The following is a 25000-nucleotide window of genomic DNA, read 5'->3' as shown; positions in this document are numbered from 1 at the left end:
TTTCTAGAGCATACTCACTAAATGTCTATGGTTTTGTTAGCTTTAGTTGTGCATTTGTTCTAAAGCAAAAGGAGAATCTTTTGTAAAAACAGAATCAGCTTAAGAACAATGTAAATTAACAGACATGGTCAAGATGAACAAAAGAGATCAACGTGGAGAAACCATCAGAAAACACAGAGAAAGCTTTGTTCCTTAGAAAAGTTTGTTGTCTTCTTGAACCTGCCTCTTTCCTCAGGTGTGAGTAAGATAGTAACAGTAGATGTGAAGGGAAATGCCCCACTGTGGCTAAAAATCAAGGACCTGGTTGATGGAGTCACCTACAACTTCCGCATTCGTGCCAAGACCTTCACCTATGGGCCTGAGGTGGAGGCCAACATCACCACAGGACCTGGAGAAGGTCTGTACCTTTCTCACATCTCTCTCTCTCTCTCTCTCCCTGCTTAATGATTTTTTTCTTCCACAGTGTCTGATTATAGGTGATTGTTGTCAGTATTATAGTTAAGAAATACTGTGAAATGTAAAACGAATGTTCCCCACTGCCCCTGCCCCCAATTGCAGGTGCCCCAGGACCACCAGGTGATCCGTTCATCTCTCGTTATGGTTCTGCCCTCACTATACACTGGACCAATGGAGATCCTGGAAGGGCTCCTATATCACGATATGTCATAGAGGCCAGACCCTCAGGTACATCCTCCAACATATGACTATGTTACTAAATAAATCTAAGTTTATCTAGGGTTAAATCTACCCTCTCTCACACAGGTCCAGTGTTTTTTTACCTCCTAAACATTCAGGGGCAAGTTGTAGGGCAGGTGAGAAAAACATGAATGGCAACATGGCAGTGAAACCTGAAGATAAATGCAGGGCTTAAGCTCAGCTGCATACAGTCAAGTTACACAAACAGCTCAAATTCTTGTGATTTTGTGGCTTTTAATTCTGCAGAAAAGGCAAATAACCTTCTGATGTACAGAGTTACAACAATCTTTATTCATCTGCATTACTTATAGTAATAAATATCATCTAGAGCTGAAGCTAGGCCTGTTAGCTGATACCAAATAAACCTATAGTTACAGTGTTTGTTGGCACAATAAATTTAGTGCTTTTTTTAGAGGAGTCTAATTCAACTTTTAATTGATTGTGTTTTGACTTTAATTTATTTTAATTATCCTAATTAACTTGATGCAGTCGAGTTAAAGCCAGTTTTATGCTGTACAAGCAAGCTGTCACAGATCTCACATCAGACAGGGGTTCCCTGAGTGTGTGTTAATATGGACACACACACACACACACACACACACACACACACACACACACACACACACACACATGCACACTCACACACACCTTTTTGTTTTCTGTACAAACTTATCTCCAAATCATGCTCATTTATTATATCATATATCATATTATATTACAGAACTTTTGTTAGAGGATTTGTTCATATAATCTGAGATGGTGAACACACACACACTCTCCCACAGTCTGTTCAGAGCAGATCTCACAGTCTCACAGTGTAAAACAGGGTTAAAAACAGGGACTTGCGTTAGTCTGCAACAAACCTACATATGTGGATTTTATTTCTGTTCTAAAACTCATTTCATTCCAAGGTCTCAGCTCTCTTCAGGAGACTGTTCAGGAGTCTCACTGTAGAAACTTCTCTGATCTCAAGTGAAGCTCTCAGAGTTTTAGGTTTAGAGTTTGGTGAATATGATAAAAGTGGTTGAAAAATTCTGCCTGAAAGTTCTGTATTACAGCATTAACCCTGTCAACTTTATTCTAAAGCCTTTTCATTTAGGAGACTTAAATATGAACTTGGGGTCACGGTGGCTTAGTGGTTATCACGTTCCCCTCACACCTCCAGGGTTGGGGGTTCGATTCCCACCTCCACCTTGTGTGTGTGTAGTTTGCATGTTCTCCCCGTGCCTCGGGGGTTTCCTCCGGGTACTCCGGTTTCCTCCCCCGGTCCAAAGACATGCATGGTAGGTTGATTGGCATCTCTGGAAAATTGTCCATAGTGTGTGATTGTGTGAGTGAATGAGAGTGTGTGTGTGTGTGTGCCCTGTGATGGGTTGGCACTCCGTCCAGGGTGTATCCTGCCTTGATGCCTGAAGACGCCTGAGATAGGCACAGGCTCCCCGTGACCCGAGGTAGTTCAGATAAGTGGTAGAAGATGAATGGATGAAATCTGAACTTGACCTAGAAGCAGTACAAGATTTGTAAAGTGTAAATGGTGAAGAAATACTTGAAATATGTTTTTTCTCTCATTCCCCATGTCTGTTGTGTGTTACAGATGAAGGTCTCTGGGACATTTTGATTAAAGATATTCCTAAGGAAGTGACTTCATACACATTCAACATGGACATCCTGAGACAGGGGGTGAGCTACGACTTCCGAATCATTGGAGTGAACGACTACGGATACGGATCTCCTAGCCAACCTTCACCATCTGTATCAGGTTGTTGTCACCTGTCAGTCAAGTCAAGTCAGGAGCTTTTATTGTCATAACAACCATATATATCTTTTACAGTACACAGTGACATGAGACAACGTTTCTCCAGGATCAGGGAGCTACATAACACAAAGACAGAGCCATAAGGATTTATTAAGTACTCCTAGATACATAAAGTGTATCTGTGTAACCTGGTGTACACAGTGTAGGACAAGACAGACAGGACAGTGCAGGACAAAAGACAGTGCCAACAAAAAGTTACAAGACAATACAAAAAATACAAAAAAGACAAAACACAAAAGACAATAAACAGAAACAGCACCAACCGACCAGTGTACATACTGTATGTTCAGACAATATTGCATGCAGTAACACTATAATAAACACAGTTCCTTAGCAGCAGGTCCCTAAGATATTGTATAGGATTTGTGCAAAAACAGCAAATGACTGAAATATTGTATAGTATGTGCAAAAAAAAAGGGGGGGGGGGGGGTTATTGGTTAGCACGTTCGCCTCACACCTCCAGGGTTGGAGGTTCGATTCCCACCTCCACCTTGTGTGTGTGGAGTTTGCATGGTAGGTTGATTGGCATCTCTGGAAAATTGTCCGTAGTGTGTGATTGTGTGAGTGAATGAGAGTGTGTGTGTGCCCTGTGATGGGTTGGCACTCCGTCCAGGGTGTATCCTGCCTTGATGCCCGATGACGCCTGAGATAGGCACAGGCTCCCCGTGACCCGAGGTAGTTCGGATAAGCGGTAGAAGATGAATGAATGAATGAATGAATGAATGAATGAATGAATGAATGAATGTGTGTGCAAAGAGCAAAAAAGTAAAAAAGTGTGCAAAAACAGCATGTAAACAGTTGATAGATGTATATTAGAAGTGTGTGTATGTGGTGTAGGTCTGTACAGTCCATACAGTTGATGTGTGTGTGTTGTGCTCAGTACAGTTCAGTTATTAAGGAGTCTTATGGCTTGTGGGAAGAAACTGTTACACAGTCTGGTTGTGAGGCCCAAATGCTTTGGTACGTTTTCCGCTGTCCTCACTATCTGCTGCAGGGTCTTGTGATCTGAGATGGTGCAGTTCCCAAACCAGACAGTGATGCAGCTGCTCAGGATGATCTCAATGGTCCATATGTAGAACATGGTCAGGATGGGGGGGGGGGGTGCCTTTCTCAGCCTTCGTAAGAAGTAGAGACACTGCTGGACTTTCTTGGTGATGGAGCTGGTGTTGAGTGACCAGGTGAAGTTCTCCACTAGATGAACACCAAGAAATTTGGTGCTCTTGATGATCTCTACAGATGATCCATCGATGTTCAGCAGAGAGTGATCGCTCTGTGCTCTCCTGAAGTCAACAACCATCTCTTTAGTTTTATCAACATTCAGAGACAGGTTGTTGGCTCTACACCAGGTAGTTAGATGTTGCACCTCTTCTCTGTATGCTGACTCGTCGTTCTTGCTGATGAGACCCACCACAGTCGTGTCATCGGCGAACTATAATATGGTTTGATCTGTGCGTTGCTGCTCAGTCGTGAGTCAGCAAGGTGAACAGCTTGGGGAGCTCCAGTGTTCAGTGTGGTGGTGCTGGAGATACTGTTCCTGATCCGGACTGACTGAGGGCTCCTCAGTCAGGAAGTCCAGGATCCAGTTGCAGAGGGAGGTGTTCAGTCCCAGCAGGATCAGCTTCCCAATCAGGTGCTGAGGGATGATTGTGTTGAATGCTGAACTAAAGTCTATGAACATCATTTGTACATAAGTGTCTTTATTGTCCAGGTGGGTGACATGATCCATGACATGAAATAATCTTCAGGGGTGACAATCATTTTTTACTACAACAACACAGTGTTAATTAAATATGGAGGATGTGGGTAATTCCATATGTCAAAATGCCATAAATGTAAATACTCACATTGTTAAATAGAAAACATCATATTTTCATTTCCAGCTCACAAGGTAGCTCCATTCTATGAGGAGTGGTGGTTCCTTGTAGTGATGGCATTGGTCGGTCTGATCTTCATCCTCCTGCTGGTCTTCATCCTCATCATTAGAGGACAGAGCAAGAAATACGCCAAAAAAGAAATTGGTGAACTGCCTTTAATTTCTACCTGAATCTCATTTATGATATACAGTATACATGTACAGTATATAGATATTGTCCTTCTCCGTTCCTTCAGTTCTTTGCTTCCTAAAAGTGTATACTGTGTGTTTGTGTGTGTTTCCTAGGTAACAGCCCTAACTGTACCACGCTGACCCATGGAGAAATGGTGGGTCTGGACGAGAGTCACTTTCCTACACTGGAACTGAACAACCGGCGTCTGTCCGTCAAAACCTCTTTTAACCGGAAGAACGGCATCTACACCAGGCTGGTCTTCACCACACATCTCTCTTTGTCTATAACACTAAAAAACACACAAACATGCATTATTCACTAGAAGATCATCAGCGGATTCACATTGGCTGAACACATTTGTGGTAACAAATATGTAAATTTGTGGCATTTCGTTTGAAGGGAAGGAAATAAATGTGAAGAAACAAAGAAAGTATAGTACCATATTTTAAGGGCAGTATTATTTATGTGTTAGTTAAAGTACAACATCCTCCAGCATCTTCATATTTACATTATAAACACATTTATGTCTACAATTATCTCATTTCCATAATGTCTGTGTTTATTATTTAATCACACTTATATGAGATCGGTACATTGTCAGGACTATTTACATATTGGTTCCTTCTGCAGTTATTATTTAAGTAGCTACAATTTTAGTGGTGATGAGTGCAGATATCTGTGTGGTGATGTCATTGTCCTCACATTAATGACCTATTAATGAGGAATTATGGGTAATTAAACCCTGATATTTGGGTTGTGTGTGATGAGTGATCAGTGTAGTCTAACATTTTCAAGCTCCGTATCCTCTTTTTTTTTGACCAATGAAAAACATTTGTTCATATATACGTGTGTGTCTGTGTGTGTACGAACAGGTCCCCTCCTAGGCCGAGTCCCGGCAGTCTGCACTATTCTGATGAAGACATAAACACAAAATACAGTGACCTGATTAAAGCAGAGAGCAGCAGCTTAACTGAGAAAAAATCAGAGCTGTCTGATTCACAGGTAACACACACACACACACACACACACACACACACACACACACATCCACACAGTCATTTGAAAGCTACAAGCAATATATGAATTTTTTTTCTCTCTCTCTCTCTCTGTCTGTCTCTCTCTCTCTCTCTCTCTCTCTCTCTCTCTCTCTGAATTTTCCCTTTATTATTTCCTGTGTGTATGCTGTGTGTTTCTGACATTAAACTACAACAGGTTACGTCAGGGCTGACGCTACATGAACACTTGTTTGAGGACGTTGTGTCTGAAGCTCTGTGTACACATACACCAATTTAATGACTCGGAAAGGACATGTGACAAAGTGATTAGTTGCCAGCAAGTTCATATAAAAGCAACATTACTCAAGCTTCTTTGTCTTCAGGAAGCAGTCTGTGCATGTTTGTTTTGATTGTCTGTCCTGTTTGTATAGATCAAGGAATATTTCAATGCACTACGTAAAAAGTATGATGCATTGAGCCCCTGCTATATTATGGAGGATGACACACATTCTCTTTGTGTTGTTTGTTTGGGAGAGGAGCATGGCCGTCGGTTCTTGAGGGATCCTGTTTCATGTAATGTGAAAGACAAATTGAAGCTGGAGTAATGTGACATAGATGCCCTTATATGGACTCGCTGGCACGTAATCACTTACCTGTCATGTGTCCTTTCTGAGCCATTAAATTGGCGTGTGTGCACACAGAGATTCAGACACAACTTATGTAAAGTATACATGGTTTATTGGAAAGATGGTTTATCCTTCATGATCAAGATAAAACAACCCAAATAAGATCATGAATTTCCAGCATTAAAGATATGGACACACCCCTAGTGCCTTTTTCATCGGCCTCACCAGAAAGGCAAAACTCCAAAATCAGATGCTGCACCGCAGATGACCAGATAGAACCATAATAACAGAGGCTGCTGAAATGAAGAGAGGCCACAAAATTCTACATAGACTTCTACAGAGCTGAGGCCTGTTTAGGAATCAAAACTGTGCCCATTATCTGGACAACTGTATACTTGGCAATTGAGCCTCTATTATGCCGACTTAGAGTGACACTACAGGGACTGTCAGCCGGAGGTGCACAGGAAAGTCTCTGTCAGCATATGCAGATGATGTAACTGTTTTTATTAAAAATCAAGGTGACATTCAAACGTTATCCATTTATACTAGTGCTTCTTCAGCAAGAGCCCACTGGGATAAATGTGAGAGTTTTTTAACCGGTCAGTGGCAGGAACAAGGGCCTCCCACCTGACCAGGCAGACTCCAGTCAGGAAAGGCTGGTCTAAAATATCTTGGGGTGTTTTTAGGTACTAAAGGTTTTCAAAACAAGAACTGGGAGGGGTTAGTGGAAAAGGTGTGCACTAAGTTGTCTCAGTGGACCTGAGTCCTGCCCCAGTTATCCTACAGAGGGAGAGTACTGGTTGACAACACTCTAATAGCCTCCTTGCTCCGGCATTGCTTCGCCATCCTAGAACCTCCAGAGACATTGGTCAGAGATGTTCTGAAGAGGATGGTAAACTCTTTTCTTGGGTGGACAGGAGGGTGGTCACAGCCTGATTGATGTCAGGTCAGAACTTTCCAATTGCAGATGGCACAGAGGCTTCTCTATGGAGAAGAGATGGCATGGGCTGGCATGGCTTATGCCTTACTACAGCAAGGTGAAAATGTAAACTTTAAAAAAAATATTTTTTATTATGCTAAATATTTTATTTTATTATTTTTTATTATTTTATTAAGCTTTTTATTATAAATATCTATTTGTGCTGAATCTGAGGGAAATGGCCCTATCAGCAACGACAGTGTTCTACCTGTCATGAGATGAGTCAGAGAGCCTCATCTTTAGTGTAAAGGTTCAGCAGGATTGACACAAAACCTTTCCAAGTAATGAAGAAGAACCACTATTCCATAATCCTCTAATACAGTCCAACATGCTTTCACCTCCGTACATTCAACAGTGTCTCCAGAGAGCAGAGATCACCAAAGTTAGGGATTTGAGGTCTGGTATCAACTGGAAGAGAGCCAGGGATCTGTGTGCTGAGACTGGAGTATTGTTGGGCTGCCTGAAACAGAGACTGCTTGGGGACGTAGTTTCAGCACTACCATCCCATTTCAGGGCGGTTTTGGGGCAGGACCCTGGGGGAAGCCATCAGCTCCCACCACCATTATAAATCTCTGCAGCGGCAGGGGATTATCAGTGGAAGGAAGGAGCACTTTTGTTCTTCCAAACACCACCATTAACAACATTGGAAGATGCCTCTAAGAAAGCATTGTATGAAACCTCAATCAAAGTTGTGTAAAGAGAGTCTCTAACAGGGCTAAAGGAGTCACATTGGTTAAAACTGTTGGTGCCAGACTCTTCCCCATTAGGATGCTGGATGTCCCTGTGCAAACCACCCATAGAGAAGCCTACAGCTTATCTACAGAGGCAGACATGTGGCACACATCAACCCCACTATGGGCAGAGAAGAAACATTAGACCATTGTGTCTTTTTTATGTCTTTGTGCATTGTGAATATCTAAACAGTTTGTTTTACTGCTTAAAGCTTGGTGCGGAGGATTGGGAGTCACATGGACAGAAGATTTTTACATGTATGACAAGAAGTATGTCCCAAAGAAAAAAAATATGTTGTTCTGCTAAACTTTGTCATTTGTCAGGCCAAGCTTGCTACATGGAGGCACCCAGGATACAGAAATACTTGCTGAATACACAAAATAAAGTGTGCTTTAACTCTCTTCATTTGAATATATTGTCTTCTGGTAAAGTAGGTTCCTGACTTTTGTATACTATCTGCTTAACTCACTTTGTTCTAGAGTTGTGTGATTTGAATTGTGTTATATTCTATACCATTGTTGATTTTATAGTATTGGTCTTTGTTGTTCTCTCAGCTGATTAATCAGGAGTAGTTTCAGTCTCCCGTAAGGTGTGAATTGTGAGCAGGGCTTTAATCATTTAAATTGAAGGTTTGTAAGTATCTCTCTAACACATTGTAACATTAGTGTCTAGTACTGTTTGATATATTCTACCATACCTTAAATCTCACTCTTGGTTGACTGCAGATATGTGCCTCAAACCCATCTCTGTAGTCACCTCTTACTGTCACAGACACTCTCGTCTACAGAGCAGAGGTCACAATCCCAGTAACCTCATCTACCCTCCTCTGTTGTGTAAGTCTCACACAGTGGTGGTAGGTGGGCTCTGGAATTGCCAGTCTGCTGTGAAAAAAGCTGATTTTATCTCTGCTTTAACTTCCCATTACTCCTGTGATTTTCTTGCACTAACAGAGACCTGGATATCCCCACAGAACACTGCTACACCAGCTGCTTTATCCTCTGCCTATGCTTTCTCTCACTCACCATGAGGCAGGGGTGGTGGTACAGGTTTATTGTTGTCAAAGAAATGGTGCTTTACACCTCTCCTCTTGTCACATTTAACCATCTCCTCTTTTGAATTCCATGCCATTTCAGTTACATCTCTAATCAACCTTGACATCATTGTTGTTTACCGCCCTCCTGGTCCCCTAGGAGACTTCCTGGAAGAAATGGACACACTGCTTAGTGTTTTCCCTTCCGATAGCTCCCCTCTGACAGTGCTTGGTGATTTCAACCTCCCCCCTGACAAGTTTCAATCTTCTTCCCTCCTGACTCTTCTCGACTCATTAGCCCTGACACTCAACAGCTACATCCAGCTACAAGGAAAAGCTTGAAGCTTCGTCACAAGACCCTCGGAAGCTCCACAACATCATCTCTTCTCTACTCAACCCCCCGGCTCCACCTTATTCATCCTCCCTAACTGCAGAAGACTTTGCTTCTTTCTACCATGAGAAGATTGAGGAAATCTGAAGGACCTTCACTTCTGCCCTGACAGCACTTACATCTCACAGTATGAATTCCTCCAATCCTTCATTGTTGCATTTCTCAACTGTAGCAGCAGAAGAGATTTTAAAACTCATCCAGTCCTGCAATCCTACCACCTGTCCATTGGATCCACTCCCTTCCACTATGCTCCAGACCATCTTGCAAGACCTTCTGCCCTTCATTACCGCTATCATCAATAGATCCATAGCATCTGGTCAGGTACCAAATACTTTCAAGAGCAAGGGTTATTCCCATCCTAAAGAAACCTGCTCTGGATCCATCAGACATCAGTAACTACAGACCGGCATCACTTAAAAAATTCTTGAGCGCATTGTCTTTAATCAACTGTCTGTCTATCTCTCACAGAACAACCTCAAAGATCCCAACAGTCTGGCTTTAAAGTAGCTCATTCCACAGAGACAGTCCTTTTGGATGTCTCTGAGAAACTACATGCTGCTAGATCAGCCAAACTGTCATCTGTCCTTATCCTCCTTGACCTTTCAGCAGCGTTTGATACGGTCAACCACAAGACTCTCTTGTCCACCCTCAGGAGTCTTGGGATTTGTGGATCAGCTTGGGAATGGTTCGCTTCCTACCTGGAAGGACGCTCATATCAGGTAACATGGAGGGGAGAGACATCTGTTCCAACAGACTCTCCACTGGTGTCCCACAGGGCTCAGTACTTGGTCCTCTTCTTTTCTCCCTGTATACTCACTCTCTTGGTGAAGTTATTTCCTCACATGGGTTCTCTTACCACTGCTATGCTGATGATACACAACTTATCTTCTCTTTCCCACCCTCAGATACCACAGCTTCTGATTGGATCTCAGCATGTCTAGCAGAAATATCATCATGGATGACTGCTCATCAGTTAAAGCTCAATCCAAGCAAAACTGAACTGCTGATCATTACAGGTGATTCATCCCCAGGTCATGATCTTGCTATATTCATTCATTTTTTACCGCTTATCCAAACTACCTCGGGTCACGGGGAGCCTGTGCCTATCTCAGGCGTCATTGGGCATCAAGACAGGATACACCCTGGACGGAGTGCCAACCCATCACAGGGCACACACACACTCTCATTCACTCACGCAATCACACACTACGGACAATTTTCCAGAGATGCTGATCAACCTAGCTCTTTGGACCGGGGGAGGAAACCGGAGTACCTGAATGAAACCCCCTAGATCACATGGAGTTCACATCTCCTCTTTAGTATCGCAGAGTCTAACTGGGGTTATATGATCATACGTTCTTGTCCTAGTGAGAACTCTGGCAGCTGCATTTTGGACTAACTGTAGCCTATTTATTATTAAAGTCTCCTACAATTAACGCTTTATCAAAATTAACCAAAAGGTCTGAAAGAAAATTTGCAAATTCTCTAAGAAAATCAGTGTAGGGCCCTGGGGGTCTGTACACAGTCGCTATAGCAAAAGATAGGGATTTTTTCATGTGCATGTGCGAGAGTGTAACATTAAGAACAAGCACTTCAAAAGAATTAAATCTATAATGTGTTTTCTGGGTAACAGTAAGGAAATCACTAAAGATAGTGGCAACACCACCTCCAGCACCAGTCTGACGAGGCTCATGCTTATAGATATATCCTGATGGTGTAGATACTCATTTAGACCGATGTAATCATTTGGTTTAACCCAAGTTTCAGTAAGACAGAGTGCAGTAAGGCTATTTTCTGAGATGATTTCATTTACAATAAGTGCTTTGGGTGATCTAATGTTCAGAAGCCCAAACTTTAGGAACTGTTTTTGTTTGTTTCTTTGGCATTCTTCTGGTCTAATTACGGTAAGATTATTTAGAGAACTTCTCATGTATTTACTTTTTGATCTCACAGACACAGTTTCTATAGGATGAGCTATGTTTGCATTTGTATCAATATGATGATGAGGTGAAGGATGGCTGCACAACAATCTGATCTCCCCTTCAGCCACAGCTCACAACCTCGGGGTAACCATGGACAATTAACTGTCCTTTTCCTCTCATGTGGCTAACGTGACTCGCTCATGTCGGTTTCTTCTCTACAACATTAGAAGGATTCGGCCATTTCTGTCCACACAGGCTGCTCAGGTACTTGTTCAGTCTCTTGTAGACTGGATTGCTGCAACGCAGTGCTACCTATGAATGCAATTCGTCCTCTGCAAATGATCCAAAATTCAGCTGGTTTTCATCCTGCCAAAGTTCTCCACACCACCACACTGCTGCGATCCCTCCACTGGCTTCCGGTAGCTGAACACATCAGATACAAAACACTGATGCTGGCCTACAAAGCCAAAAATGGACCATCTCCCTTTTACCTCAAAGCCCTCATCACTCCTCACACTGCACCTCACACCCTCAGATCTACAGCACTGCTCCACTGGTCCCACCATCTCTCAGGGTAAGAGGTAAGTTTACTACAATACTCTTCTCTGTACTGGCACCAAGGTGGTGGAATGAACTTCCCCTAGAGGTCCGGACAGCTGAGTCACTGGATATTTTCAAGCGGCAGTTGAAGACCTACTTATTCAGGAAATACTTCTACTAGCACATCTTTAACTATCTTTTGCATTTATTTAAAAACAAACAAACAAACAAAAAAAAAACTTTGACACTTTTTCATTGTAACTTTGACCAAATGTTTTAAACTCATGGTATCTTAAGTATGTAACTTAGTGATCCAGCATTAATGTATTCAATGTTAGAGATTTAAGCGCTTATGTACGTCGCTCTGGATAAGAGAGTGTCACATGATGTAAATGTAAATGTAAATACAAAACACAGCATTAGTCAAAGCCAGAATAAAAGTTAAATTTGCTTTTTATAAGATGACTCAAAGGCTGTTGGAATTCTAAAGTAAAGACTTGAAGGCTATCAGAAGTGTGGGCACTGGGGGAAGCTATGTGATCTATAGAGGTAGAAGACGTAAGGTTCAGGGTTGTTTTTGACATTTTTCGTTGTTATTTTTCTTTACACAGGTTGTGTATTCACTGTTGTGTTCAAAGTCTGGAAAATTCTAAATGGTAATTAAACAGAAATTCAAAAAATCAAATCTCTCTCTCTCTCTCTCTCTCTCTCTCCCACTCTCTCTCTCTCTCTCTCTCTCTCTCTCTCTCTCTCTCTCTCTCTCTCTCTCCCTCTCTCTCTCTCTCTCCTGTCTATCTCACAGGGCAGTGAGAGTGAGTGTGAGTGTGACACCACCCTTCAGAATCAGAAACATTCATTTGTTAATCACTACATCAGCGATCCCACTTACTACAACTCGTGGCGTCGACAGCAGAAAGGAATCTCAAGAGCTCCACCCTTTACTTACAGCCAATCAGAACCTACTGAGCCTACTGCTGTTACTGTTCCTGACTCCACTCTAGCCACACCCCCTAGTCCCTCCCACGCTGAGCCTCAGTGTCTCTTCAGACCCAAAGGCAGTCGGACTCCCACTCCATCGCAGCAAAGCTCCACCCACTCCTCTCTGTTTCGCCCACCAAGCAGCTTAGCACCAACAGCTACACCCCGCCCACCCAGCAGTTTGGCCCCACCCACAACACCCCGTCCACCAGTCGCTGGCTTCTCTTCTTTTGTCTGATTGGAAAGACACAGTGACTAGTGCTGTCTTATAATAATTCACCTCTTACTACAAAGTTTCAGGCTCCACCTTAGACACTAAACTCTACTTCTACAGTTTCTTTACTAGAAAATCTTTTAAGGCTTTATCGACAATGACATGGTCTAGTTGGAATTCTAAACAAAATTATATGGTCCTGTCCTAAACAGTATTATTTTAGTGTTCTTAACAGAACATTTTTAGTTTCTGTCCCAAACAGTAGAATTTACAATCACCATCAACTTTAATTAAACATATGTACATCTGTTCATTTGTGCAGTTATCCAATCAGCCAATCATGTGGCAGCAGTACATCAAACATCACAATGATGGAACAGTAAAGGAAAGCATTTCTTCAGCACACTAATTGAAACCTTGAGGTAGATGAGCTCCAACAGCAGAAGAGCACATCAGGTTCATCTCCTCTCAGCCAAGTACAGGAATCTGAGGCACATGAGTACAGACTCACCCAAACTGGACAGCTGAAGTCCATAAAAAAACTTTTTCCAGTTACTATACCCTTTGATCTGGTCATTCTCCTCTGATCTCTGAGATCAGACCTTCTGATGTTTGATTTGACGGATAACTGAAGCTTTTGACCTGAAGCAGGATTTTATACAACATGTGATTGGCTGATTAGAGACCTGCATGTGTGTGCTAATAAAGTGGACACTGTTTAATAAGCTCATTGTTATAATTTGAATGCTTGCTGTTTTCAGGCCCATTGTTACAGCACCTCATGAATAGTGTTCTCATGGGAATATACTTTGATGTAGAATATTTTTGTTAAATGCTGAGTGAAAAGTGAATTTAGGAGTAGAGCCGAGTCACTGTGGCTCAGTCACTTCAGACACTTTAGAATAACTGAACAGAACACAGGAGGGATGGAGAGATGGAGGGATAAGCTCACTGCATCCTCACTGCAGTCTGACACCTGAGTCATGTCCTGTCATGTGATTGGTTTGCCATGCTTTTATTTTTTTTACTTGTGTGATAAAGCACAGATCTTTAAGGGGTTTTCAGCTGGCTGTCTTTCTGACACAATGTTGGATCTACAGTAGGAGACACAGTCTGAAGTAGTGACTAGGCAGCAGGAAGAAATTGCTAGAGGACACTTACAAAAAAGTTTAACAATACACAAAGAGACTCAGTTAATCTGGAATGTTCCAGAGTTAACGAGTCATTCTACTCTATTACAGCAGAACATCACAGAGTCCTAAACTCTAATCAGACTCAGTCCAGAACCCTGCAGGTCAGAATCAGCATTGCTCAGATCTAGTGTGCTCTGTGTCGGTGCAGTACGTAGGGCTCATGTTTCTTCAATGTAGTGGCTAGGGAAATGTATCTGTCTTTCTCTCACAGGATTGAATCAGCTGGATGCTGGTATAGACAGTGGAATGATGGGTGAATAGGTTGGTAGATAAATCATTGATAAATACAGGAATGACAGTGGGATGAAGGGTTGCATTTACATGATGCCCTTATATAGACTGATGTAACGCTGTTCGATCAGGTGAAGGTGGAACAATGGATAGAGGGTTAAATAGTAATGTAGTATTCCACTGTGTGTGATTACTGTACAAGTTTGTTTAATATTTCCATTACAAAAACCTGCAGGTTAGAAAAATATAATAATATAAAAATAAAAACAAGAACAGGAGAAAGTTTATTTTTACTACGATGTAGAAACATGGAGGACGGAGCCTGAAAACACTGATGTCACATGTCAATGTGTGTGTGTGTGTGTGTGTGTGTGTGTAAATCAGATTTAAACATTGTTTTATTTAAATAAACATGACTGTATATTTCTGGCTGTGTCTACATAAAGCCAGTGACATTAGCTCCTTAGACAGCTAGTCATCTGACTCAAAAAAGACCGTCATCAGTCTCCTAGAGGCTGAAGTTATATGAAAAAGCTAAAAGCTGCTTCTATTTTCTTTAGTATTTACCTTCAGGAAAGAGGCTTCCAGTTAGAAAACATCAATGTAATCAGTACAATTGGAACTAAAACACAGATGATTTCTTTTATCACTTTTAATGTGTCAGAATTTAAAAAGTAATGAACATGTGACAAATAAGATTTTCTTTATTACACACTCACACACACACACACACACATAATTGTGTGTTCTCCGGTTAAAAATGGTTTTGTTGTAACAATAATGCTCCAAAATATCTGGAAATGACAAGACTCCAGGTTTATTTTGAAGAGTAGCTGGGACGATGTCTCAGTGTAGTAGGATCATGAGATTTGAACTGGGTTATGAGCCAGTTTTTCATCCTAATGACATATAGATCTGTATTGTTTATTACAGTGTATTACATCACAATCTGATCAGACATCATCTGATGGAATGTTGAACTAAATTATATTATTTTCTAAATAAAATATTGTGTGCTGGTTGTGTCTGTCAATTTCACTGCACAAAAATACAGCAGTTTATGGTACAAGGTACATGAGGTGGTTCAATTAATACTGAATTCAAATTTAAAAAATGATTATTCTTATTGTGATTTTAATTATTCTATTAAATGGGGATCCACTGAATGTAAACAGTAATCTGAGAATGAGGGATGACTTGATATTTGATTATCAATTGACAATTGATTACGTACAAAAATTCAATTCAATTTATTTGTATGAGCGCTTTTAACAATTCACATTGTCTCAAAGCAGCTTTACAGACGTATAGAAACAGAAGGAAAAGTTTAAAATTAAGTTATTATATATGTTAGAGATGGGTGTCTTCACAGATAAAATTCAGACCCATATGCAGGGATAACATAAAAAGGGGTTTATCAAGGGAAAAAATAACAAAGGGCTAGAAACAAAGCAAACCGGAAAAACAGCAACAGGAGCAAACCAAAGACAACAAACAAGAGACAAGGACTCAGCAAAAAACAGACACAATACAACTGGTATAAATAAGGAGAACAATCATTGAAACACAAGGAACAGGTGTGCTGAAGCAGGAATGGATTAAGGATAGGGAGGGGCAAACACAGGGGATACACAAAACAAAAGCACATGGCACAAGACTAACACCTATCCCTAATGAGCAAGCCGGAGGTGACAGTGTCATGAAAGCTCCTGAGATAATATGAGGAATAAACCTTGAAAGGAACCTGACTCAGAAGGGAACCCATCCTCATTTGGGTGGCACTGGACAGTGAGTAATGTAAATGTAAATAATGTAAATGTAAATAATGTCATTTCTACAACAATTTATAATTGTCAAGAGACGGGAGACCTGGCTGGCTAGGGTTTGTTTCTAGCCTAGCAAGATCGCCTGCCCACTTGCTGGGTTTTAGCTTCCTCGAGTACTGGATTTGGTTTCCCCTCTCCTGATCCCCAGTATCAGGTAACGCTGAGGACTGGAGGCCTGATCTCTGCAGCAAGCCGAGGTCGCTAAGCCTTTCCAGCACATCATTGTGCATGTTGGTTTTTGCATGATTTCTGTATTTTATTAACTACTGGTGGTTGTACATGAACAAAGCTGTCTCTGGTGTCCATGTACTAGCAATTGTCTGGCTAAAAAACGTAAATAGCACCATAATGTATCCGGAGTGACCACTGCATGCTACTGCAGCGCTATCATCTTGGAAATCTCCTAATTGTGTAACAATTTGGAGTGGTTGTTGTTGGAGTGGTACCCAGGGCCTAACCCGGAAGTAGGCAGGGCTTTTCTTGAAATGGGCGGGGCTTTAACCGGTAATAATTAATTTGTAATATTTATAACACTAGCTTACTACCTTTATGTTTTTATGAAATACAGCAAAAACGTGTCAGACACTCAGTGTCTGGTTACTGGTTAGAGACATCAGGCAGACAGGCAGGGACGCAATGCGAGTCGCATTCTACCAAGCAAGCACCACGTCTGAACGAACCCACGTTTACCAGAACTCTACTGGTTAGTAAGTACGTATTATTAACGTTACAACCCGAATTAAAAAGCTGAAGAAACCCTAAACGTTAACGGGAAAAGTCCGTTAACGGACTCGTTTCAGCCGAGTATCCGGCTCATCTCTACTTCATACACAACAATCCCATGAGACACTGACTGACCATGCAGATCAATCCCTCGCAGGGTGACCACCGGGCAACGAGACTCCAACCAGGGGTAGAACATCAGGCTTGATGGAGTAGCTCCGGTAAGTAAAGACGATCAGACTAGAAACTCGGAACTCAGAAAGAGTGAGAGCGAGAGAGAGAGAGAGAGAGAGAGAGAGAGAGAGAGAGAAAGAAATGTTAGGTGTGATTGTAATCAGGTGATGGACAATGTACATTATGTGCAAAGTGCAGACAGGGAGTCCAGCAAGACTAGCTATGACATCATAACTAAAAGGCAACACAGACATGAGGGCTTCCTGGGATGTAAAGCGTCCCACCACTCCACAGTCTGCAAACCTGAGCGACTTGCGAGGGTGGTAAGGAGACAACATACAGACAACATCTCAGTTCACCAAACACGCCCATGCCCATGAATCCTCCAGATCTACTCCTTTACCTGGGAAAAGCTATTCATAAAAAGCTAAACTAAACAAATGTTTTTTTTATCCTGGACTTAAATACTGAGACTGTGTCTGACTCCTGAACACTAATTGGAAGTCTGTTCCATAACTAACCCTGCCATAGCCTTTTATACTTGAAGTGCTACCAAATAGCCTGCAGATTTTGATTGATGTAGGTGTGAAGGATCATAAAAAAACAAAAGATCTCTCAGGTACTGTGGCGCGAGACCATTAAGTGCTTTATTCATTCATTCATCTTCTACCGCTTATCCGAACTACCTCAGGTCATGGGGAGCCTGTGCCTATCTCAGGCATCATCGGGCATCAAGGCAGGATACACCCTGGACGGAGTGCCAACCCATCGCAGGGCACACACACACACACTCATTCACTCACGCAATCACACACTAGGGACAATTTTCCAGAGATGCCAATCAACCTACCATGCATATCTTTGGACCGGGGGAGGAAACCGGAGTACCCGGAGGAAACCCCCGAGGCACGGGGAGAACATGCAAACTCTGCACACACAAGGTGGAGGCGGGACTCGAACCCCGACCCTGGAGGTGTGAGGCGAACGTGCTAACCACTAAGACACCGTGCCCCCTTTATAGGTTAATAATATTTCTGAGATGAAAGAAGGTTACCCTTGTGGTATTATTTATGTGAGTTTCAAATTAGAGACCAGTATCAATGATCACACCGAGGTCTTTTACTGCTGCACATAGTGTAATAGAAAGACCATCCAGAGTTACTCTGTAATCAGAAAGCTTAACTCTGGCTGCTTGTGGACCTAGTAAAAGGGCTTTTGTCTTGTCAGAGTTAAGCAGAATGTAGTTAGTAAGCGTCCACTGTCTGATGTGCTGTTTTTCCCAGGCCTGAGAGACTTCGCCTATGACTACAGAGCCGTCTGCCTCAAGTGGAAGCCTGACATCACGGAGGACGAGTTGGTGAGTCGTATCCTCAACAACATCAACCCTAGAGTTGCTGGCTGCCTGAGGGGAACGGTGCACACAGTGGAACGACTGGTGAAGGTCGGGTCCATGGTTGAGAATTATTGCCTTGGGGCGAAAGACTACTGGCAGAAAGTGGGGCAGAACGGGAAGGAAAGGAGCAGCAAAAGGCCTACTGATCGCTCTTCCCCCAAAAACCTGGCCAGGGTCTCCATCGCTCAATCCCATGTGCTGTCGTCACTTCTGCTGGTACCGGTAACAGTGAAAGGGAAAGAGGTGAGAGCTGTACTGGACACAGGGAGCACGTATACTCTAATGCAAGAAAACCTCTGGCAACAACTAACCGGGGAGGCCCCCACAAGCACCTCATGGTCCACACAGAGATTCATCATGGACACTTACATAATGAAGGACACCCACCTAGCCTTCCCACTTATAGCTGGTTTGGACTTTCTGACGGCTACGGGAGCCATCCTAGAGGTGAGACAATGCAGGTATGCTCTAAACACTGAAAAGGGTTACACCACCAAAGGGGTTATACCGCCCCTTTCTTCAATCCCAGGGCATTCCCGGGCCAAACACCACGACTGCCCCATTCACACTGATCCATCAGCTGTACTGAGCCTGTACTATGCCTTACCTCGTACGTTGATCCACCCAGCACTTACTCCAATGCCTCCTGTTGTTAATCGTACCTGGGACACTGGTAATCAGGTGGAGCTACAATGGATGATGTCCAACTGGCCTCACACCACCTCCGGTAACCTGGGAATAACAGCAGTGGTGCGACCAAGCATCCTCTTGACAGACAGCATTCCCGTCAAATCCAAAGCATACAAAGTCTCTCCCTTCAAAAAACAGATCATTGAAGAATAGGTCGACCAGATGCTCAAGGACCACATTATCAAGCCATCTTTCTCACCATGGTCGTCCACAGTGGTCCTCGTTCCCAAACCTGCTGGCTCCTACAGGTTCTGTGTAGACTATCGCAGGCTTAACAACAAGACCATTTCAGATGCCTATCCAATGCCGCTCATCCATGACATCTTGGAATCCATGGAAGGCACCTCCTGGTTCAGCACATTGGATTTATCAGGTTACTGGCAAGTGGAGAGGGAGAGAGAGCAAAGGAAAAACTGCCTTTATCACCACCAAGGGGCTGTACCAATTCTGCTCCATGCCATTTGGTCTCAAGAATGCTGCTTCACATTCCAGAGGCTTATGGAGAAGGTCCTGGCTGATCTGAGGGGGAAGATCTTCTTCATATACATTGACGATGTCATAGTATACTCACCATCATTGGAACACCATACCCAACATCTAAATGTCATGTTACAAAGACTGAGTCAGGCTAACCTGACCTTAAACATGAAGAAATATCACTTCTTCAAACGGGAGCTGAATTTTCTGGGACATATCGTCACTGAAAGGGGAGTGGAGGTCGACCCAGAGAAAATGCAGGCCGTCGCACAATATCCCCCTCCTGCGGACAATCCCTCGCTTTGCAGACATCACCGCTCCCTTAAATCAACTAAAAAAGAAATGGGTGAAGTGGGAATGGACCCCCGATTGCCAGAAAGCCATGGATGACCTTAAACAGGCCTTACAAAACCCTGGTGTTCTGGTGCAGCCGGAACTTAACCAGCCATTCCAAGTACATACAGATGCCAGTGATGTTGGCCTGGAAGCTATACTTAGCCAGATGTCAGCTGAAGGAGAGAGGGTGGTAGCCTACGCCTCAAGGACCCTAAGAGGAGCAGAGTTGAATTATTCCACCTCAGAAAAGGAGTGTTTAGCCGTGGTCTGGGTCGTGGAAAAATGGAGACATTACCTGGAAGGAAGGCAGTTCGACATTTTTACAGATCACGTGGCTCTAACCTCCTCACATCTGACCCACTGGATGCTCCGCCTCCAACAGTTCTGTTTCCGAGTACACCATAGGAAGGGCTGTCTTAATCTAGGACCAGACACTTTGTCCAGAGCTTACCTACCTGAAAAGGGTAAAGAGGTACCCTGTTTAGTCATGACCCCTCCCAAGTCCACTTCTGACATCCCTCACACCCTGGACGAAATAGCTACAGCACAAGGCAGAGACAGTAACATCATCCATCTGCAGGCTGATAGCGAAGACAGAAAGGTCCAGGATCAGCAAATTACCTTTGAGGTCCACCATGGGGTGTTATACCGCAGGATTCCTTTGAGGAACCAAGGAGAGAAGTTCCAGTTAGTGGTCCCTCAGTCATTAGTAACCGGCTTTCTGCATTACTTTCACGACAACCCTCTAGAAGGACACCTGGGTAGGCTGAAAACTCTGCTGAGGCTGTTGGACGTAGCTTGGTGCCCTTCCATCTGCAAAGATGTCTGGCAGTACGTCAAGGGCTGTGAGGTCTGCCAAAAATACAAGTCACAAAACACAAAACCCAGCAGCTTTCTGCAAAGCACCCAGGTCAAGGAACCACCACTGAAAAGGGCCACATGCTGGGGATGGATTTAATGGGGCCCGTCCCAGTGAGCAAAAAAACAGAACACCTACCTCCTTGAATAGTGGATTATTTCACTAAGTGGGTAGAGATGTTTCCCCTCAGAGATGGTAAAACCCAAAAAATAACCAAAATCCTCAGGGAAGAAATATTTACCAGTTGGGGGTTCCCAAATATCTGGTTTCAGATCGAGGCCCTCAATTCACCTCCAGGGTCCTCTCAGAACTCTGTAAGGCATGGGGAAGCATCCAGAAACTCACCACCAGCTACCACCCACAAACAAATCTGACAGAGAGGATAAATCGGATATTAAAAACCATGATTGCCTCCTATGTCGGAATATACCACCAAAACTGGGACCAGTGGTTACCGGAGTTCCGCTTTGCCCTTAATACGGCCCACCAAGAGACCACTGGCAAAACACCAGTGGAGCTCATGATTGGCAGGCAGTTACAAGGACCGCTGGAATGGCTCCTCCATAAACCACCTTCACCGGAAGGATGCACAGTTCCAGCCGGCGATCTAGTCTGGATTAGAACGCACCCACTCTCTTCGGCCTCTAATAAATTCTCTGCTAAGCTAGCACCCAAGTGGGAGGGACCAGCTGAAGTTAAAAAAAGAATGGGGCCAATAAATTACACAGTTTGCTGCAGAAACCCACCTAAAAATGAAATTGTTAATGTGGTTAACCTGAAGCATTGGTATGGACGCTCTCCTTCGCAACCGATGGCTATACTTTGTGACACAAAGTATAAATGCATAAACGTTGTTTAGGGTAAACATTACTTGATTGTGTACACCGGTAATATATTCCGTTTCATTTGTGTTGCCCATTTCCTGCTCTCGCGAGACATCCGACTTTTTTCCCATATAAGGAAGCGGTTTGCTGGCGTTCGGGTGGCGAGTTGAATGGCGATAGATGCACCAGCTGTTGTAAGGAGTGTTCGCGTTTTTTTGTGTAGATTATTAGCGGTGTTTTTTGCTGTTGGTAGACTCACTGTGGAATATTCTTCACCTCGATTGGATTGTCCCTACATCTGGTGAGATTGTACCAAATAAGGACATTTTCACTCACCGAGGACATAAAGGACACTTCACACACACACACACACACACACATTTAACTTATTGGGTTTTGAGGTATTTTTTGTATATATTTGTAAATGGTAATTTTGTATAATACACTTTGATTTGTTTATACTGGTGGTGTGTCTGTCTGTTTCCTGGTAGAATACTTGTAGTAGGGAGTGGTGCCCCAGTTAATAGTGTACGGTTTAGGTGTTACCTACACGTGGACCGTTACAAGTATTTTGCGTACTTCAAACGTTATCATTAAGAGTATATTCTATGTTTTACAAAGTGGAAGTCAGCGGCTCAGGTGGATGAAATCATGTTTATTAAGGTTATATGTTTCTGCGCTAGTTACCTCTGATAAATCATGTCTTTAAATCATCCAGAACGCTATGGTTGAGAGTAAATTCACACAGTTCCAAGGCTTGTCTAGGGAGAAGATGAGAGCAGTGACTTTTTTGGGTGAGGTGGCTGGTGGTGTTGCAGTGCAGGAGTTATGTAAAGTTCATCATGAGTCATGATTGTTTGCTAGATATTGAGAGAACACATTGTTCACTATTTTGTACACTGTGATGTTGATGACCACATTTTAATATAAAGTACACATTAACAGGGCTGTCAAGTGTCACACATTTAGTGTCTCATTCAGTCATTCACACATTCAGTCCCTCATGTCGGTCTTTTCTCACGCTCTCCTGCCACAAATTGTATTTCTCACACAGAAAAACTATTTATCATATATTTAATAAGCCGCAGCACCCAAAACGTATCAGTCCGCACCGCTGTCTCTATGGAACCGGGCAGGAACCAAGCGCGTCTCCCCTGGAGCTCTTAGTCGAGCCTGACACTTATCAGCCAATCAAAACAAGAGGCTACACAAGAGCCAATCAGAAAATAGCACTATTGTATCTGGGTAAGATTTAACACAACAACCAATGAAAAAATCACACATTCATTAGAGAGGGTATTTTCGATGGTGGGTTTGAACAAAACCTCAACATGAAACAGTTTGTCTCTGTACGGGACATTGTCCTCAATCATGTCCCTAAACATGTCTGGGCTTGTGCTGAACTTGTTTTATATGGGAGCAACATTACACATGATAAAGGGGTCTAAAAAGGTAACAAACACTTACAATAAACACCACCAGTCATAATCAATCTCTCTCTCTCTCTCTCTCTCTCTCACACACACACACCCACACCCACACCCACACACCCACACACACACACACACCCACACACACCCACTCAATTTAATAAATGGAAATTGAACAAATACCTTGTATTTGGTTAAAATGTGGTCAGTAATCCTGGTGAAAAACAGTTTTTTTTTCTTTTTCTATTTATTTATTTATTTATTTATTTATTTATTTTTTTTGGGGGGGGGGGGTGTCGGGGGTCTGCTGGGGGCTTGGAAATGTCACTCTTGCCTGTCTTCAAAACGTAAGAGCCTGGCATTAATTAAATCAGAACAACAGCGTGTTTGTCCAGACTTGACCCTGTTAGGATTAAGACACACTGAAAGCTGCTACCAGCCAAGACAGATTCTCTCATTTACCCACCACAGTAAGGAAGGTGACATGGGAAAGTAACGAGCGACAATTTGTCAAAAGTAAAATCTTTTAAATATTGGCTTTCCACTTTAATACGAATCTGCATTCAAGCTCGTATGGATTACACATAAAAAAGTAAAACCTGATGATCATTTTAGATCAAATCCATAAGTGTGTCATCTGAAAGCTTCACAATAGAATTGATAAGACGTGCAAATGGAGCAATGTCAGGATTCTGAACATTTACTTTTACAATTCTAAAACTTTTTGTTTATTTCATTTCATAACTATACGAATCTCAACGGATACTTTAGTGAACGGAATCATAAGATTCATTACTGGGGTGAATGTAAACTAGCACCGTTTTGTCTGGTGTTTTAAAGTGAACGTGATGTAGTGAGACTGGGCCAGTGTACGCACACACACATACTGAAGCCTTCGGAATGGTGCGCATGCGCAGTGTGGAGTGACGCTGCTGTAAATCCCCCCCACACACACACACACACACAAACACACACACGCACACACACAGAGAGAGAGGAGAATAGTCGAAGTTGAATAGACTGACTGTTTGTCATACACAAACACTTGATCCCTTGAGACATTTTATTTGTTTTGGAAAGTATTTTTCACTTTAAAGTCATCGACTGGATTTTTTGGGACAAGAGTGTGTGTGTGTGTGTGTGTGTGTGTGTGTGTAAGTCCACTAATTACACGGTAAGTCTGGCTTTGTGTTTCGTTATTTAATTTCTGTCACTTTGCCGTGTGTGTGTGTGTTTGTGTTATTTATAGATAACTCACTTTAGTAGGTGGAAAACGCGCGTGACGTCACTCAGGTGTTTAGAATTCTTACTGTAATCTTGTTATACACTGGTCCTTATTTGTGTGTGTGTGTGTGTATGTGTGTGTGTGTGTGCGAGTATGTTATTTTTTTATATGGAATTGAGTAACAACTCAGTAAGTGTAGTGTTTATCATCACATTCCTCACACACACCTTTACAGTAAACTCTTCTCCATCATATTATCTTAAATTACATCATGATTATGTTGAGACTCAGACGGAGAAAAGTGCAGCAACTCTGATTTTTTATTGATTTTTGAGGGGACATTAGAATAGATTGATAAAGTCTGTGTATCTTCTAGATTTGGACGTCTATGAATGAGTACCTTAACATTTGGTACTGCAGGAGTGCAGCGAATGTAGGTTTCAGTTGTGTGTGATCATCTCTGTGATCACCTCCATTACTGCTGTTGACTTGAAACCGTTAACAGGACTGTCTCCATCCTATTGTGATTTTCATATACAGCAAATAATGACACAGCTGAGGCTGGAGTGGTGTCCAGTGGTGCCTGATGACGCCTGAGATAGGCACAGGCTCCCCGTGACCCGAGAAGTTCGGATAAGCGGTAGAAGATGAATGA

At 42.7% G+C, this 25000-nt stretch overlaps 2 protein-coding genes across 3 annotated transcripts in view; both read left to right on the top strand.

Moving 5' to 3' along the window:
• The window catches only part of LOC132861242 (protein sidekick-2-like), a 157520-nt gene extending 142114 nt beyond the window's left edge, over positions 1 to 15406 (top strand). The window contains exons 39-45 of the mRNA XM_060892668.1: positions 236 to 397; positions 559 to 684; positions 2291 to 2455; positions 4393 to 4530; positions 4671 to 4809; positions 5430 to 5559; positions 12575 to 15406. Coding sequence (XP_060748651.1) covers positions 236 to 397; positions 559 to 684; positions 2291 to 2455; positions 4393 to 4530; positions 4671 to 4809; positions 5430 to 5559; positions 12575 to 12988 — 1274 coding nt within the window. The 3' untranslated portion in view covers positions 12989 to 15406. The remainder of the gene's footprint in view (positions 1 to 235; positions 398 to 558; positions 685 to 2290; positions 2456 to 4392; positions 4531 to 4670; positions 4810 to 5429; positions 5560 to 12574) is intronic.
• An 8716-nt stretch (positions 15407 to 24122) lies between these two features.
• Positions 24123 to 25000, top strand: part of LOC132861284 (cdc42 effector protein 4-like) — a 7613-nt gene continuing 6735 nt past the window's right edge. For both annotated transcript variants that reach the window (XR_009649914.1, XM_060892736.1), the window contains exon 1: positions 24123 to 24294. The gene's annotated coding sequence lies outside the window, so the exon portion shown is untranslated. The remainder of the gene's footprint in view (positions 24295 to 25000) is intronic.

This window comes from Tachysurus vachellii, chromosome 2 (genome assembly GCF_030014155.1).
Source record: "Tachysurus vachellii isolate PV-2020 chromosome 2, HZAU_Pvac_v1, whole genome shotgun sequence".
NCBI classification, from domain to species: domain Eukaryota; kingdom Metazoa; phylum Chordata; class Actinopteri; order Siluriformes; family Bagridae; genus Tachysurus; species Tachysurus vachellii.
The sequence above is the reverse complement of the archived record's forward strand: the minus strand, read 5'-3'. Positions and strand labels throughout refer to the sequence as shown.